The sequence below is a fragment of the Jaculus jaculus genome, chromosome X, assembly GCF_020740685.1.
Source record: "Jaculus jaculus isolate mJacJac1 chromosome X, mJacJac1.mat.Y.cur, whole genome shotgun sequence".
In the NCBI taxonomy this organism is placed as follows: Eukaryota; Metazoa; Chordata; class Mammalia; order Rodentia; family Dipodidae; genus Jaculus; species Jaculus jaculus.
The window spans coordinates 79,731,971-79,748,666 of record NC_059125.1 but is presented as its reverse complement, the minus strand read 5'-3'; the positions used below and the strand labels follow the sequence as shown (position 1 = coordinate 79,748,666).

At 37.5% G+C, this 16,696-nt stretch overlaps 1 protein-coding gene across 1 annotated transcript; it reads right to left on the bottom strand.

Moving 5' to 3' along the window:
- Positions 1-2,696: 2,696 nt before the first annotated feature.
- On the bottom strand, positions 2,697-3,083 carry LOC101593431 (peptidyl-prolyl cis-trans isomerase A-like). Its single transcript, XM_045140875.1, has one exon. The coding sequence runs from the start codon at positions 3,081-3,083 to the stop codon at positions 2,697-2,699; it is 387 nt and encodes a 128-aa protein (XP_044996810.1).
- Positions 3,084-16,696: the final 13,613 nt, after the last annotated feature.

The following is a 16,696-nucleotide window of genomic DNA, read 5'->3' as shown; positions in this document are numbered from 1 at the left end:
CCAGCAAAAGTATCCCTCATAGTATGTGGTAAAAGAAAAATTTTCCATGACAAATTCTGCTTTACAATTGTATGAACACAAAACCAAAACTACAGAGTGTATTTCAGGAAATTCTCCACACAGAAAAATAAAATAATCAACCTAAAATGCCAGAAGAAGCAGATCACAATAACCAAACTCAGAGAAGGCACAAAAAACTTCAAAGTCCATGAAAACACCAAACTACATATACCAGCACAATTTGGCAGGGATCAAATCAAACCTCACAGTCATTACCCTAAATATTAACGGCCTTAATTCACCCATGAAGAGACACAAGCTAACAATATGGATCAGAAAATTAGACTCCTCAATCTCTTGTCTTTAAGAAACCTATCTCACCACTAAAGACAGACACATCCTCTGGGTGAAAGGTTAGAATACAATATTCAAAGCAAATAGTAATAAGAAATAAGCCGGCTTAGCTATATTAATATTGGATAAAATATACTTCAAATAAAAAATAATACAAAGAAGTTCACTTCCTACTTATCAAGGGAATAATCCATCAAGAGGATATTACAATCATAAATCTGTATGTACCAAACACAGGGGCACCACAGTTCATGAAATTTGAAGAAAAATGTTTGAATGTGGAACAAATCATTCACAGTGAACTTACCCAATCACAGAAAGATAATCACCACATAGTCTTACTCATCTACAATACCTAACCTGAATCTATTCAAGATACCCACATACCCAGCAAGCACTTCGAGGACTAGACAATAGGGTGGGTGGGGAGGGAGGGGAGGGCAAGGGATGGGGTGGGAGACACAAATCTAGACCAAAAATGGCAATGGTACCATAAAATTCTACATCCTAAAAGACAGGCCAAATGGTTGACCCTTCACCAGGCCCTTAGAGGAAACACCTGAGCCACAAGGCACTGGAGAGTGTACAGTGAAGACAGACCTTAATCTTCCACAGCTCTCTCTCTCCCTCTCTCTTCTCTCTAACTCTTTTATATCAGTTATCTTTTTCTTCCTTCTCTTAGTGGGCACTGACCTATAACTCCCAGTACCAGCAGGTGGCTATCATCCACCATGAGCTTTTAATCAGAGAGACCTGCAAGGTTTCCTAAAAGAAATACATATTTCTGTCAGAGTACTTGATGACCCACCAAAGGTTAGTGGTAAGATCCTACTGCTGAAGACGCCATAAGTGGTTGATAGGTAAAATGGAATGACATGGCTGGAAGCTGGAAGAGAGACATTCCCTAGGCAGTCAGCATGGCAGAAGGTGCTACATTTGTGACTGGGAGAAAATGACCAATATCTGTCCAAGAAACTCATGGTCTAATCTACTTAGCAGCAAATAACTTGCAAGATGCTCACACAAGTGCAAGAGTGGCACACAGCCATGGTGAGAAACTAATTGCTCTTGATTTGGCTAACTGATCCTCTCAATGCAACAGGACCCATAGCTGGAGCTGGGAAACAAGTCACAACCAGATCCAAACAAGAGCCTGCTCTCCTTTATAAAGCTACCACCAATTGTGGGCTACAAGAGGGTCTACAATTTTTAAATTCTCTGTAAAAAAATATATATATTGGTTATCCCATTTGTTTGGTGCTAACGTTACTCTCCATTGGAAAATCTGCTTCTCTTTTTCAAATAGACACAGATCCTAAGGAGAGAACCACCCCATCACACCTCAAAAGGGCTCCAGCTGAAACTAAGAATAATTAGCGAAACAAGCAATGGTGTCGTTTTCTTGGTGAACTGGGTACTAGCACAAGGGGGAAGGAGATCAACACAGAGAATAATGAACTCCTACCAAATGAGAGATCCAGAGACACAGAGGCTCCCAAGACCTCATCACTGAAGGAGACCAAAAATGAACCCAACATGGCTCAGGGAAATTTTGCAGAAGAGGGGGCAGAAAGAATGTCAGGGCTACATGTTGGGTCATGATACGCAGAGACATTTCTCCAACCCATAACTTTGGGCTAACTCCACAATGCATGACCCATATACCTCAACAAGGAAGGGATAGGGGGAGAGGATAGGACATGGACCAGCCTAACAATGGTAACTACTTGACTCTATTCACTGAGTATAAAATTAATTAACAAAAAATCAAATAAATTATATAAAAATAAAAGCATAAATATGAAAGTGAAAAAATAGAAATAAATATAGTCATAGTATCAAATTAAATAGAAAAAAGGTAAATACAGGGAACGATAATTGTCCATTGTGAAGCTCACTTATCTCAAGTTCCTAAAGAGCCATAGTATCAGAGAGACAAATATCACATAGTTTAGAAATATCACAGAATGATAAAAGCACAGGCTTATTGGTTAGGTTCATAAGGGAGAGGGTCTTAAAATCTATTTACCTATGAAGTACCTGTTGAAGGATCTCTTTTTATTTTTGGTATTTAGTTTTTATTCATAACCATAAATTTAACTATGCAATCCAGCTAGACTTGGAGGAGAATAAGGAAAATATAGAATCCCAAAGAACTTCACTGAGGCCAAAAATATTACAGGATATGGTGAGCTGCTGGGGAGTACAAGGTGCTCTCCTGAGCTATAGAAGGAATTGTCTGATGGTTGAGATGGAACAAGTCAACTATATTAGTGTCCACATTCAGTGATAGTGACCTTTTTGCTAGTCTTGCCATTCCTGGACCCAAGGAGTTCTATTTCTTAGTCAATGTTCATGCCTTCTTTCACCTTCCCAAAGACTACATGCTTGTCATACAACCACTGAGCCTTGACAATGTAGATGAAAAATTGGAAGCCGTTTGTATTTGGACCAGCATTTGCCACAGACAAGATCCCAGGACCTGTATGGTTCAGGATAAAGTTCTTATCCTCAACTTTTTCCCCATAGATGGACTTTCCACCCTTGCCATTATGACATGGGAAGTCATCACCCTGGCACATGAATCCTGGAATAATTCTGAGAAACCATGACCCCTTATAACCAAATCGTTTCTCTCCAGTGCTCAGAGAATGAACCTTTTCTACTGTCTTTGGAATTTTCTCTGCAAACAGCTCAAAGGAGACACAGTCCAAGGGCTCACTCACCATAGAGAGCTATTTCAAAGAACATAGTGGGGTTGAACACGGCTGACAAGAGCCAGCAATGATAGTGGCCTCTGCAAAGCAGCAAGAGCCTGGCTGCTCTGGCTTTTATATCAGAATGATCTCTTATATTCAAGAAACATAGGTTCATTTACAACTCTTGTTTGGAAAATAATAGTTTTCATCTTCTGAGGTATTGCTGAACTGTTTTATTATCCATAATATGACTTGATTGTCATTCTTACATTCTCTCATTCTAACCTCTCATGTTCAAAAAAGATCTCAGCACAATTTACTTGTATTTATTCAAGTTGCTGATATGTGTATTGGCAACATCTCCATCTGTGAAGAACACATATAAGAAAGAGTGGTAGTATGAGCTGATAAAAATGTTATGGAATTTTCAACTAATGTCATCTGGTATGTACAGTAATCCTGAGAAGTTACCAAATTAAGGTAATTACAATGAAAGTTTATTTCTAAAATTTTAACAATATTAAGTAGCATGAAGAACTACTTGGGTAATCTATAATGAACACCTAAAATGAATGGAATTATTTTAAGAGGTGATAAATCACCTCCATAAATTATTGAGATATATCAAACACAACTTGGATCAATTCACAGGGTGATAGAAAGCACAAATTTGCCAGGAACAAATTACCATTTGCTTTTACTACATACTGGCAAAATGCATCTCAGGGTTCTCTAGTCAGCCCACAAGCTATAGGCCCCTTGTCTGCCTGCCCACAAGCATGTTCCAGCCAAGTTTTTCCTGTGAAATTTTATATTCTTTGAAGGAATCATGAATAAAATTTTAAATGTCACCAAGCAGATTATCATTATGCATCAACATCCTCGAGCTACTTTTTGACAATAAATGTCAGAAGATATTTTTATGGGATTTAAAACTTATTTGCAATGCCTAATGAGCTCCTTGAAAGATCTATTATTTTATGAGTGAGAACAACTGTCAAATAAATGTATTTGTAATGTCAAGAGTTTCATTATCACATGCCTCAGGGTAAAGTTTAGGTGCTCAACTGCTTCTTGGTCTATGTCCCTCTGTTAGCTTTAAAGAATGAGAGATAGCCACTGCAACATTCATTATCTTTTTTCTACCTTTTTAAATTTTAACTTAATAATTTAACTTACATTTCTTATTATCTCATTGTTACTCATTTATTCCATTAAGGAGTCATTACACCATTGAATTTTCTAGCTTTATAGGCAAGGAAAATATAACTATGAACCAATAGTTTTGAGTTACTCAGCAATAGCTATGACTTTCAAACTGAGCCAGAAGCAATGTAGATTTTACGTGATTAGAAATCTTTTCACCTTTTTTTTTAAGTTTAACACAGAAGCAGAGATTTCAATTCTTTCTCATAATAATTCATATCCTGGGGATTTTTCCTATTAGGTAATAAATCTATAATATTACAATTGAATGTATAAGTAATTCTCATAATCCAAAGGAAAGAAATATAACTACCTTGGAACAATTCATTATGAATTGGGTTTTACCATGGTGTTATAAACTATATTAATGCTAATGAAATACTTAGAAACTTATTCTCTACTCAATTCTTTATTTTGTATAAATCAGATCAGTTCAATATTTTGACCTGAAGTATATAATTTCATTGAAAAATTAGCGAGTATAAAATATATGGCTTCTTCTTTGACAAATTATTGCTAATATTCAAAACTTTATCAACCTACTTAAGTTTTAGAGCTCTTCTATGACATAAATTATAGGATTTTAGGATATTTATTTTTTATGAACACAATTATGGAAAATAAATGAGATTCTATTGCAAAAATTCAAAATCAGAAAGACATTCAAGAACACAAATTATTAAGCCTTGATGCACTTCCTTATATAAGTAACTTGATAAGTTGTACATAAGCTTATGTATTTTAGATATCATAATACTTCAACATTAGATGGTGCAATGTTATGCATTCAAGGTATTCCTAGTTTATCTATGTTATCTTCTGACATAAAATTTTAAAAATGTAAACACAATTGAACTTTTTTGTTACAATGCTTCATAATATATTGTATAAACCTAATGGTTGTTTTGTATTTTATAGAACCATCAGTGCAAAAAGATAGTGTAAGTAGTATACTGAGGCATTTAAAGCATTCCTGAATACAAATTTATGGACCCAGCTTCTATTACTATCAATGTAAACCACGTTCTGTCTTAGACAAGGAATAGTAAATGTAAAGGTGAAAATATAAAATCTATCTTTTTATGGTTGACAGTTGAAAGTGATTTATAGCAAATGAAGCCAAAGGACACACACACCCACACACATGCACACACAATTATGCATATGAAAAGTAGTGCTTTACACCAGAGTACAACAAAGAGTCAATAATTTACAGATTTACTTCTATTATTCATACATAGATACACTTAACAGTATATTAATAGCCAATCAACATAATTCTAACTCATGAAAACAAATGTTTTATAAGGTATGGGTCACATTTAGGAGGTTCTCTGGAATATTTTTAAATTTTTAGTTAATTTTTCAATTATCCACCTAATTTTATCCCTCAATCTTGTTTGAGAATTAAGATGCATCTCAAACCATTCTGAGCATGTATATAAAGGCACTATATAAATATAAATTATGTAAAAATACAGTTGAGGTAGAAAGTAAGAAGAAAATATGACAGAAATATGGAGACTTTCTAAGTTTTTACTTTGATGTAGTATTGTTTTTAGTAGATTATTTGAGTCTTTTATGGTTTTATTTTCACTAAATTATCCATTTCAGCCTTTTAATTATTTTTATTTTTTGTCATTTTTGTTTTTCAATTTTGCAAAGTAGAGTCTTCCTTTAGTCTAGGTAGACCTTGAATACACTCTGTAGTCTCAGGTTGGTCTTGAACTTACTGGGATACCCCTACCTCAGCCTCTTGAGTGCTGGGATTAAACTCTCCTGAGTCCTGGGATTGATTAATCATGTGCACCACTTCACTTGACTTATTCTTTCTTATTGCTGAATAGAAAATGACAACAAAATATCATAAAGCCTAGCATTTAAAAATTTTATTTTAAAAAATTTGTGTTCAAACAACCTGGCCTGTAGTGAATGACTTGGTTACTAAAATCGTTTAAATAATCACTTTACTCCTAGGTGCCAATTGGAGTATTTAAAACGTCTTTGAAAGTGATAGTGCTTTAACTGTATTCCTTATCATCAACTAAACAAAGTATGCAGGTTAAAATGAAGTCATACTACTTCCTATTTCCACCATCATCAGTTTTCTCAACTTTGAGTTTGCTATTTGTGATGGGAAGAGGCTTGGTCAGTAAGTGCTTGCTGGGCAAACATGACGACCTAGGGTCTGTATCCCAGTAAACAGAAACAAAGTACAAAAAAACCCACAAAAAATTGTACCTGTAGTCCAGCACTAAGGAATTAGAGACAGTGGACCCTTGGGATAGTTTGAATGTAATGTTTCTCATATTTTCAAGTAATATTGATGAAATTTGAACTCTATCTCCAGCAGGAGGATCCCTGCTGGAAGTGGTGTGTCACTGACAGTTGATCTCAAGTCTATTCTACTGTGTATTCAGAGCCAACTTGTATTCCAGCTGTTTTGTTCTCTGTCTGCTATGGATATGTGATGTAGTATGCCAGTTTCTTACACTATCATGAAGACCCTTTCTCTTGAAATTGTAAACCTGAAATAAACTCTGAAACTGTAAGTCTGAAAGAAATTATATTCTCCTATAAGTTGCTTCTGTTTGGGTGCTTGTCCCAAGAATGAGAAAGAAACTAAAATACCAGTCTAACTGAGATCTGTGAGACCTAGGATCAGTGAGCAGTCCTTTTCTTAAGCAATAAGATGGAGTGTGATAAAGAAAGATACCAGATGTCAACCTCTAGTCTCTACAAGCACATATGCATACATACCCACACACACACATGCATAGCACACATATATTCAAACAAGGAAAATCATATGTCATATCATTTCTAAGGAAGAATGTGTAAAATATGGCCAGAAGACTATCTTTATTATCCTGTGTGTCTGAATCAGAACTTTCTTACAGTAGGTTTAATACATTCCTTCATCACAGTTTGTGGTTCTGTATGTTGAGAAGCTTGGACAGCTGATTCAGCAATCAGAAAGTGTTTCCTGTCAATTAATAGCTGGGAATACCTTGAGGACTCTGTATACTTTAGAAAGAAACAGAGAAGCTGCTCAACATACATATGCAAATTATAAGAATCACCAAGATGCCTGTGAAGCCTAAGGACCCCGGTTCGAGGCTCGGTTCCCCAGGTCCCATGTTAGCCAGATGCACAAGGGGGCACACACATCTGGAGTTCATTTGCAGAGGCTGGAAGCCCTGGCGTGCCCATTCTCTCTCTCTCCCTCTATCTGTCTTTCTCTCTGTGTCTGTCTTTCTCAAACCAATAAAAAAAAAATTTTTTTTTTTTACTAATGTTTAAAAAAAAAAAAGAATCACTAAGAAATGTGTTTCTGATTATATTGCTTCCATGGAAAAATAGGAAATTTAGAAAATAGGGAATTGTTGAATGTTTTATTGGTTAGCATCTATAGAAAAATGTCTTTTCCACGTACACCTTTAATTTCTAGCATGAAACTATAACACAAGTGATCATAAATGATCTTTTCCCCCAATATAGATTAAAGAAAATGACAAGAGATAACGACATGTTTTAGGTAAATTTATCTGAAATATTCTAAGTCATCAATGCCATGTCCCAGGGTTGTAGTTATAAAATCTTAGAAAGCCTTTTAACTTTTCCATGTTTTGAAGATCTATAATAAAGCATTTGACCATTTAGATCTGTGTGTTTATTGTCTTTCAGATACCATGGTAAAGAAGAAACAAGTTGATTGTCTCTTCTGTTAAAAAAGTAAAGAAGGGATGGAGAGATGGCTTAGTGGTTAAGTGCTTGCCTGTGAAGCCAAAGGACCCCAGTTCGAGGCTTGACTCCCCAGGTGCCACGTTAGCCAGATGCACAAGGGGGCACATGCATCTGGAGTTCATTTGCAGAGGCTGGAGGCCCTGGCGCCTATTCTCTCTCTGTCTATCTCTCTCTTCTCTATCTCTTTCTCTCTGTGTGCTTACAAATAAAATAAAATTTTAAAAAAAGCAAAGAAATTTGGGTAGAGGCAGTGAAAGTGTAAAGGACAATGGTCTGTTCTGCTGGGTATGGTAGTGGGGAAGGTAGACACTGATAGAACTAGATGCCAGTTTTCCTGTCTCTGAAACAAAATGTCAATATCCTGTCAAACAAAACAAATAAGTCTACTTTAGGTGTGAGCTCTCTGCAACCCCTGTATTTCTGCTTTGATGAGTTATGAGAGTTGTGTCTCTTGCCATATCCCTGGAGCTGGTTATCAAGATAGCAGTGAGAGCAGCACTAATGTTGAAAGTTGTAACTTCTTCTTATGTCTCCTAGGCCCTGGCAAATGTGCTACTGGTGGGATATAAGACAATAACACAAGGAGAAAGGGACAAAAGTACATTTTGTTCAAACAGTAAAATTCATAATTAGTAAAAAATAATAAAGTCATAATATTTAGTTTAAAAAAAAAGTACTTGGGGGTTTGAGAGATGTCTCAGCATGTAATGCATTTTCTTGCAAAGAGTAACAACCCTGGGTTCAATTCCCCAGTGCCCATGTAAAGCTGGATGCACGTGCTTCTGGAATTCTCTTGTAGTGGCTATAGGCCCTGGCACACCCATTAGCTCTCTCTTTCATTCTCTCTCTTCTTGCAAATAAATAAATAAAAATACTTATAAAACAAATACAAACAAAAAGCTAGCTCCACCTGAAAATATCTTATAATGTAAATGATGATAGCTGAATTAGTTGATAACAGATATACCTTGTAAGCAGATGCATACTTTTCTTTTTTTCTAATGATTTTAAAGAGTAATTCAATGTTGGTGAGGATGTAGAGAAATAGGAACATTCATTCACAGTTGGTGGGAATGTAAGCTAGTACAACCACTATAGAAAGCAATATTGAGACTCCTCCTAAAAAGGTTCAGTAGAGTTAATAAGAGACCCAGATTTTCCCTTACTGGGCATTTACCCTAAAAGCTCCATGCCTCAGTTGAGAGATATTTGCTCAACAATGTTTATAGCTACTCAATTCATAATAGCTCAGAACTGGAATCTACCTAGGTTTTCATTATAGGATGAATGGACAATCAAGATATAGTATATCTACACATGTATATCTACATTATGGAATTCTATTCAGTTAGAAAAAAAAGATACATAATGAAATTTGTAGAAAAATGGTTGAACTTGGAACAGATTATATGCAGTGAACTCACACAATCACATAAAGACAATTGTCACATGGTTCCACTTATTTACGGCTCGTAACCTTGGTCATCCTGAGTGCTGACATATCTAATAGGCATTTTTGAGGCATGGAAAACAGGCAGTGTAGGGCTTGAGGGGAAGGTAATGGTTGGGAGAAACAGAAAACTGAACCCAAATGGAACTGGTACCATAGAATCCTGTATTCTGGAAGCAAGACTAAAAGTTTGAATACTCAAAAGAACCTTATGGGGAACACCTGAATCAAAGGGCCCTGGAGAGAGTGAGATGAAGACTAACCTTAAATTTTTCCTGCTTCTCTTTTTTTTCTTTTTTCTATTTTCTTTCATTTTCTTCTCTCTTTTCCCTTGCCCATGGCCTATAACTCCTAGTACCAGGATGTGGCTAATTCCCAGAACAAGCTCTTGATCAGAGAGAACTATAAGGTTTCCAAAATGAGACAGACTTCTCACAGAGCACTTGTCTACCCACCAAAGGTTAATGGTTAGACCCTACTGCTGAAGACATCATATACAGTCTGTATAGAGCATGGAGAGACCTGATTGGAATCTGAAATAAAGCCACTCTCCATACAGTTAGCCTATCTAGAGCTCGAACGTGTTACATGAGCTATGGGGGGAAAGTGACCAACAACTGTCTGAGCAACTTGAGGTCTAAAGTACTCAGAAGCAAACAACCTGGTGTGGTGTTCACACAAGTGCAGTAGTGGCACACAGCCATGGTGGGTAACCAAATGCCCTTGGATTAGCTAACAGATCCACTCAGTGGAAAAGAACCCATATCTGGAACTTGGAAAATTTCAGTCATATCCAGATAATGAGTTTGCTTTCCAATGTCAACCTCCCACTAATTTGGGGCTACAAGAGGTTCTACACCCATTAAATTCTCTATAAACTAATAATGGCTATCCCATTCAACTCATGCTGACTTCATTCTTCATTGGAGAATCTGCTTCTCTTTCAGACAGAAGCTGGACCTGAACATAGAAATGACACATTGCATTTCACCAGGACCCCAGTTGAAACCATAAAGAAATTGGGGAAATGAGCAAGAGTACTGCTTTCCGTGTGAACCTGATATCAGCACAAGGGTGAAGTAGATAGACACTAATGATACAAAACACCTACCAAACCACAGATCCAAAGACTCCTAAGAACATATTACTGAAGTGGACTTAAAATGCACCCAACATGGCTCAGGAAATTTTGTGGAAGACGGCGTGGATTGTTAAAGCCACAAGTTGGGGCATTATGCACAGAGACATTGCCTCTCCCCCATAACTAATGGCTGCCCACACAAATGCATGACCCACAATCCCCATGGGAATGACCTCCATCCCCAACCTTTGGGGGGCCAGGGATGAGGGAAAGGATGATACCGACATGTGCTGTTTACATACTGAGTATGTACATAACTAAAATATGTCTCTCTCTCTCTCTCTCTCTCTCTCTCTCTCTCTCTATATATATATATATATATATATATATATATATATATGTGTGTGTGTGTGTGTGTGTGTGTATTATGTGTATATACATATATGTGTGTATGTGTGTGTATCACACACACTGGACTTGATTTTGTATATGTTATATATATTATATGTCATATTATAATCTACATTTTATATAGAGAATATATGTATTTGCATAATATACAAATATATTTATGTGTATATAATTTAAATATACAGGCTTATTTTTCAACTCTTTTCTACAATTTCTTCCATGTTAATTTGACATTTTAATTTTTTATTAGTTACATACACAGTGTGTATACAGTCATGTTGGTACCATCATTAGCTTCTTTCCTCACCTACTCCTTCCAAAGGGACCCTCCTCATTGGGGAATATGGGTCATGCATTGTGGTGCTATCCATCAGTTACAGGTAAAAGGCAATGTCTCTATGAATAATGTCCCAACTTGTTGCTCTAAAAATAATTCCTTCCCCTCTTCAGCAAATTATCCTGAGCCATTCTTGGATCGGTTTAAGTCTACATCAGTGATGAGGTCATGGGAGCCTCTGTGTCTCTGGATATCTGGTTTGGAAGGAGTTGAGTGTTATTTATGTCTATCCCCTTCCCACTTGTGCAGGTACCAGGTTCACCAAGAAAGCAGCACTCTTGCTCATTTCCCTAATTACTCTTGGTTTTGGCTGATTCTGTCATCAGGATGTGCATCCATCTAAAAATGGGAAGCAAATTCTGCAATGGAGAGTGAAGTGACAACTGGATACATGGGATAGTTATTATTTTAGAGATAATTTAATAGGTATACACCCTTTCCTAGCCCACAATAGGTGGGAGCTTGATAGTGGAGAGTGGGCTCGTTTTTTCGATATGGTTCTGACTTGTTTCCCAGCTCTAGCTATGGATTCTATACAACTAAGCACATCAATTAGCAAAATTAAGAGCTGTTGTTTACCCACATGGCTGTATGCCACTATTGCCCTTGTGTGAGCATCATATCAGGCTGCTTGTTGCTGGGTAGCTTAGACCATGAGTTGCTTGGACAGATAGTGGTCATTTTCCCCCAGTTGCTCATGTAGCACCTTCTGGCACTAGAAGAGCTAACTGTCTGAGGGGGGTGGGTGGGGACTGAGTCTTTGCCAAGCTTCCAGCGAGGTCACTCCATGTTCTGTACCAATAGCATATGGTGTGTTCAGTAGTAAGGTGTTGCCCCTCACCCTTGGTGGTTCGTCAAATACTCTGACAGAAATCTTGCTATTTTTGGGAAATCTTGTAGGTATCACTGATCAACAATTCCTGGTGGATGTTAACAACATGCTGGTACTGGTAGTTACAGGCCAGTGCCAAAGAAAACAAGGAAGAAATAGATAGGTAATAGAAGGAGATAGAGAGAAGAGGGAGGGAGATGGAGATAGAGATAGATAGATAGAGAGAGAGAGGGAGAGGAGAAGATTAAGCTTAGTGTTCATCTTACCTTCCAGGGCCCTGTGGTTGATTCTGTGTATGGATGGGTCAATTTTAAAAGCATTTTCTACATATAATTTCTTTTTCATTTCATCTAGATTTTAAATTTATTTGCAGATAGTTGTAAATTGATATTTTTTATTGACAGGTTCCATGCTTACAGAAAAAAAATTATGATACTTCCTCCCCTCCCTCACTTTCCCCTTCACAGACCTACACTCCATCATATTCCCTCCCTCTCTCCATTAGTCTCCCTTTTATTTTGATGTCATCATCTTTTCCTCCTATTATGAGGGTCTTGTGAAGTTAGTGCTAGGTACTGCAAGGTCATGGATATCAAGGACAATTTCCATCTGGTCAATTGCTTTGTAAGCAGCCCCACCCTTCCTTTGGATCTTATGCTCTTTTCACCACATCTTCTGCAATGGACCATGAACCTTGAAGATTGTGATAGAGATGTTTTAGTATAGAACATTCCTCCATCATGTCTTCTCAGCAGTATGGTGCTTTTTTGTCACCCCAGTGGTCACTTCCACCTGAAAAGTGAAGCTTCTCTAACCAAAATGAGAGTATCATTGATATATGTGTATTAATATTAAGTAAAGTGCTTACCGGGCAGTTTGGTGAGTAAAATTTATGCATTTAGCTAGACAAGAGCAGGCATTACACTCCTCATGCTTATGCCCCCCTCCACCACAGGCTTTTGATTAGGTTTTCAGTACTAGGCATGTAATCCCTCCCAAAGAGAGGGTCTCCAGTCCAAGTAGAGAGTGGTTGGTTTTCAAGTACTGTATCGGGCTGGGTGGAATAATTTACTGGCAAATTCTAAACTCCAACTGGATAATATATACATTGAATAAAATCCAGCACAGAGTATGCAAGTGTGAGATTAAACAAACAGATAACCTTATAAATCCAAAATCCCTAAGGGTGTTTGCTGCTGCAAACCCTTCATCCTGTCAGCTGGTAGGTTTTGAATTCCATTCTGAAATGGATTCCAGGTTAGCCTGGATCTGAATCAGACCCTGCCCCGAATAATTACAGAAACAAAAGACATAAGGCCCTATAAATCTAAGCAAAAGGAAAAAGGCCCTATAAATCTGAAACAACAAGACAACAATATTCAACCCCCAAATATAGATTATTTGAGAATGGTAAAGCCAACCAAAAATATGTAACACATAACCTTCCCTGACAGGGAAAGAGAGATTAGCACTTCCAGTGCAGGCCAAGTACCTTCTTTTTGTCATTCAGCCTCATTACCTCTTGGGCTGGCCTACAATCTCACCCATACCAAGTGCCCACCTCAATCCCTCTGTGTTGTGCTGTGGACCTGGTGTTCTAATCAGCTGTGCTGGATGCCCTGCTACTGGGGTGCTGAGTGCATTCTCTAGAGGTTTGTGGTTCTGATGGTTGGGGGATAGGAGAGTATAGGAAGACCCAAGTTGTACTGGAACTGATCAGCTAGTCCCATCTGTATCTCTTTCAGCAGCTCCTTAGTTGATCTTTGCTGTCTCCCCTTCACATTTCTTGATGTTGCAAGGAGGCCAATGAGGTTGGAATATCACCTTGTTTGGTCTCTGCTCCTGTAGCTCAGCACTTGGTGGTTGGGTGCGTGGATCCATGCTGATTGGGACTGCAATGCCTTGGCAGGTTTCTGGCCATATTCCCTCTTTTTGTAGATTTTGGACTCTCTTGCTTCTTCACTGTGGCTAATAGAAACATATATACCTTCACTTTTGGGAAAAAGAGTGTATTGTGCTATGGTTAAATCTCTCCCTAGGTTGGTTTGGCATGATTCCTATGCTGCCATCTTATCCAGAAGTCCCTAGCTGATATTTTCTAATGCATGAATTTCTTTTGTTTTATCTTTCAAAGTTTTCTTTATTAATGCTTTTTCCTTTTAAAAAGTATCTAAATAAATAATTAAAAATAACTTTCTAAAATATATGTAAACTTTAATTAAGTGCCTATAGCATATAGAAATATATTAGATAATAAAAGTACAAAGGGTGTGAGAGGGAATAAAATTTTATTGGAGCCCTAAAATGTCTCTAGATGGTAACCTAAATGTTTAAAGAAATGTAAAATGGCAAAGTATAAAATAGCAGAAAGTAGAAATAATGCAACAAAACAATGTATACATATTTGCTTTCTTTTCATCTGTAAACTTGCTTTAAATATGAAAATACATAATTTAGATGGCTATAGTCCCTGTTTTCATCCAAAATTAGTGGAAGCTTGACATTGGAGAGCATAATCTTTGTCTCCATAGGATTTGGACCTGGTTCCCAGTTCAAGATATGGGTACCTTACCACTAAGTGGATCTCTTAGCCAATCAGAAAGTTACTGGTTACCCACCAAGGCTGTGTGCCACCATTGCATTTGTGTGTACATCTTGTCTGGGTGCTTGCTTCTGAGTAGCTTAGATCCCTGGTTGCTTGTACAGCTGTTGGTCACCCCAATTAGCTCAAATAGCCCTTTCCAACATTAGACTCAGCACCAGGTGAAGAAAACAGACCTTGAGGATACCCAACACCTACCAAAACAGAGATCCAGAGGTTCCAAAAAGCCTATCACTGAAGTAGATTTAAAGCACACCCATTATGGGTCAGAGAATTTTGCACACAGGAGGGTGGAAATTGTTACAGCCACAAGTTGGGACATCATACCTAGAGACACTGCCTTTGCCAAAGTCCCACAGTGAATAACCCACAACCCTATGGGGAAATCCTGCTACCAAATGAGGAGGAGGGACCTCAGCAGAATGAGGGCAGGGATGAGAGAAAGAAGGGTACCAACACATGATGTATCCATATTTAGTACATCTGTATTCAATAAAATGTAATAATTTGAAGAAAGAAAAATCCTTCATAAATTTGTAAGTTTAGCAACATATTTTTGTTCTATATCATATATAGATGTGATACAGATATTGTATACAAAGCATATCATATAAAGGAACAACTGGAATACAGTTAATATTTGGGAAATTTTCTATATTTCTCTATAACTCAGAATGTATTGGGAATAGAAAATGATAAATATTTAGATATTAAATTATAAAACAAGCATTCTGAAAATCCATCAAAAAGTAAAACATTATTAAAATAATTAAAATGTTAGAACAAGTTCACCTAGATCATAAAGGAAGGGAATAATGAATGAGGATCAGAGGGTAAAAGCATAAGACACAAAGAAATCACATTGTAAAATATTAGACATAAGTTCATATAGCTATAGCACTAAAGAAAATGATCATCAATCAAAAATAACGTGATTTTCACAATTGATAAAATAGGACCTACATACATTTTATAATGGTATAAAACAATTATAATGGTATCACATCAAGGAATTATGGCCAGGTGTGGTGGTGCATGCCTTTAATCCCAGCATTTATGAGGCATAGGTGAGAGGATCACTCTGAGTTACAGGCCATCCTGAGAGAACATAGTGAATCCAAGTGACCCTGGTCTAGAATGAGACCTGACTTTGAAGAAGAAGAAGGAGGAGGGGGAGGGGAAGGGGAGGGGGAGGGGAGGGGGAGGGGAAGGGGAGGGGAAGGAGGAGGAGGAGGAGGAGAAGGAGAAGGAGAAGGAGGAGAAGAAGGAGAAGAAGGAGAAGAAGGAGAGGAAGAGGAAGAAGAAGAAGGAGGAGGAGGAGGAGGAGGAGGGGGAGGGGGAGGGGAAGGAGGGAGAAGGGGAGGAGGGGGAGGGGGGAGGGGGGAGGGGGAGAAGGAGGAGGAGGAGGAGGGGGAGGGGGAGGAGGAGGAGGAGGGGGAGGAGGAGGAGGAGAAGGAGATGGAGAAGGAGAAGGGGAAGGGGAAGGAGAAAGGGAAGGGGAAGGGGAAGGGGAAGAGGAAGAGGAAGAGGAAGAGGAAGAAGAAGAAGAAGAAGAAGAAGAAGAAGAAGAAGAAGAAGAAGAAGAAGAAGAAGAAGAAGAAATTTTAGGGAAAATATTATCATCTCTATAGTTGTGGAAAAAAAAATGGCTATTTTATACCTGGTGTTACTATAACATTCACCAGTGTATCAATAATGGTAAAGAATACTTATGAAAAAAATCATAGTATCATAACATGATGAAAGGTTGAATGTTTACTCGCTAATATATGTAAAACGATCTGGGATACTATTCTATCCAATTCTTTTGAAAAACTAGGTGTCCTGTGCAGGTAAAAGTAATGCAGTAGCAAAATCATGTGATTCTATTCACAAGTAACATGTTATTGTGCATAGAGACTGCTTACTATTTCATTCAAATTTACTAGAATTAAATATGTGGTATATTGTTGGATTGGGAAATTTAATATTCTTTTA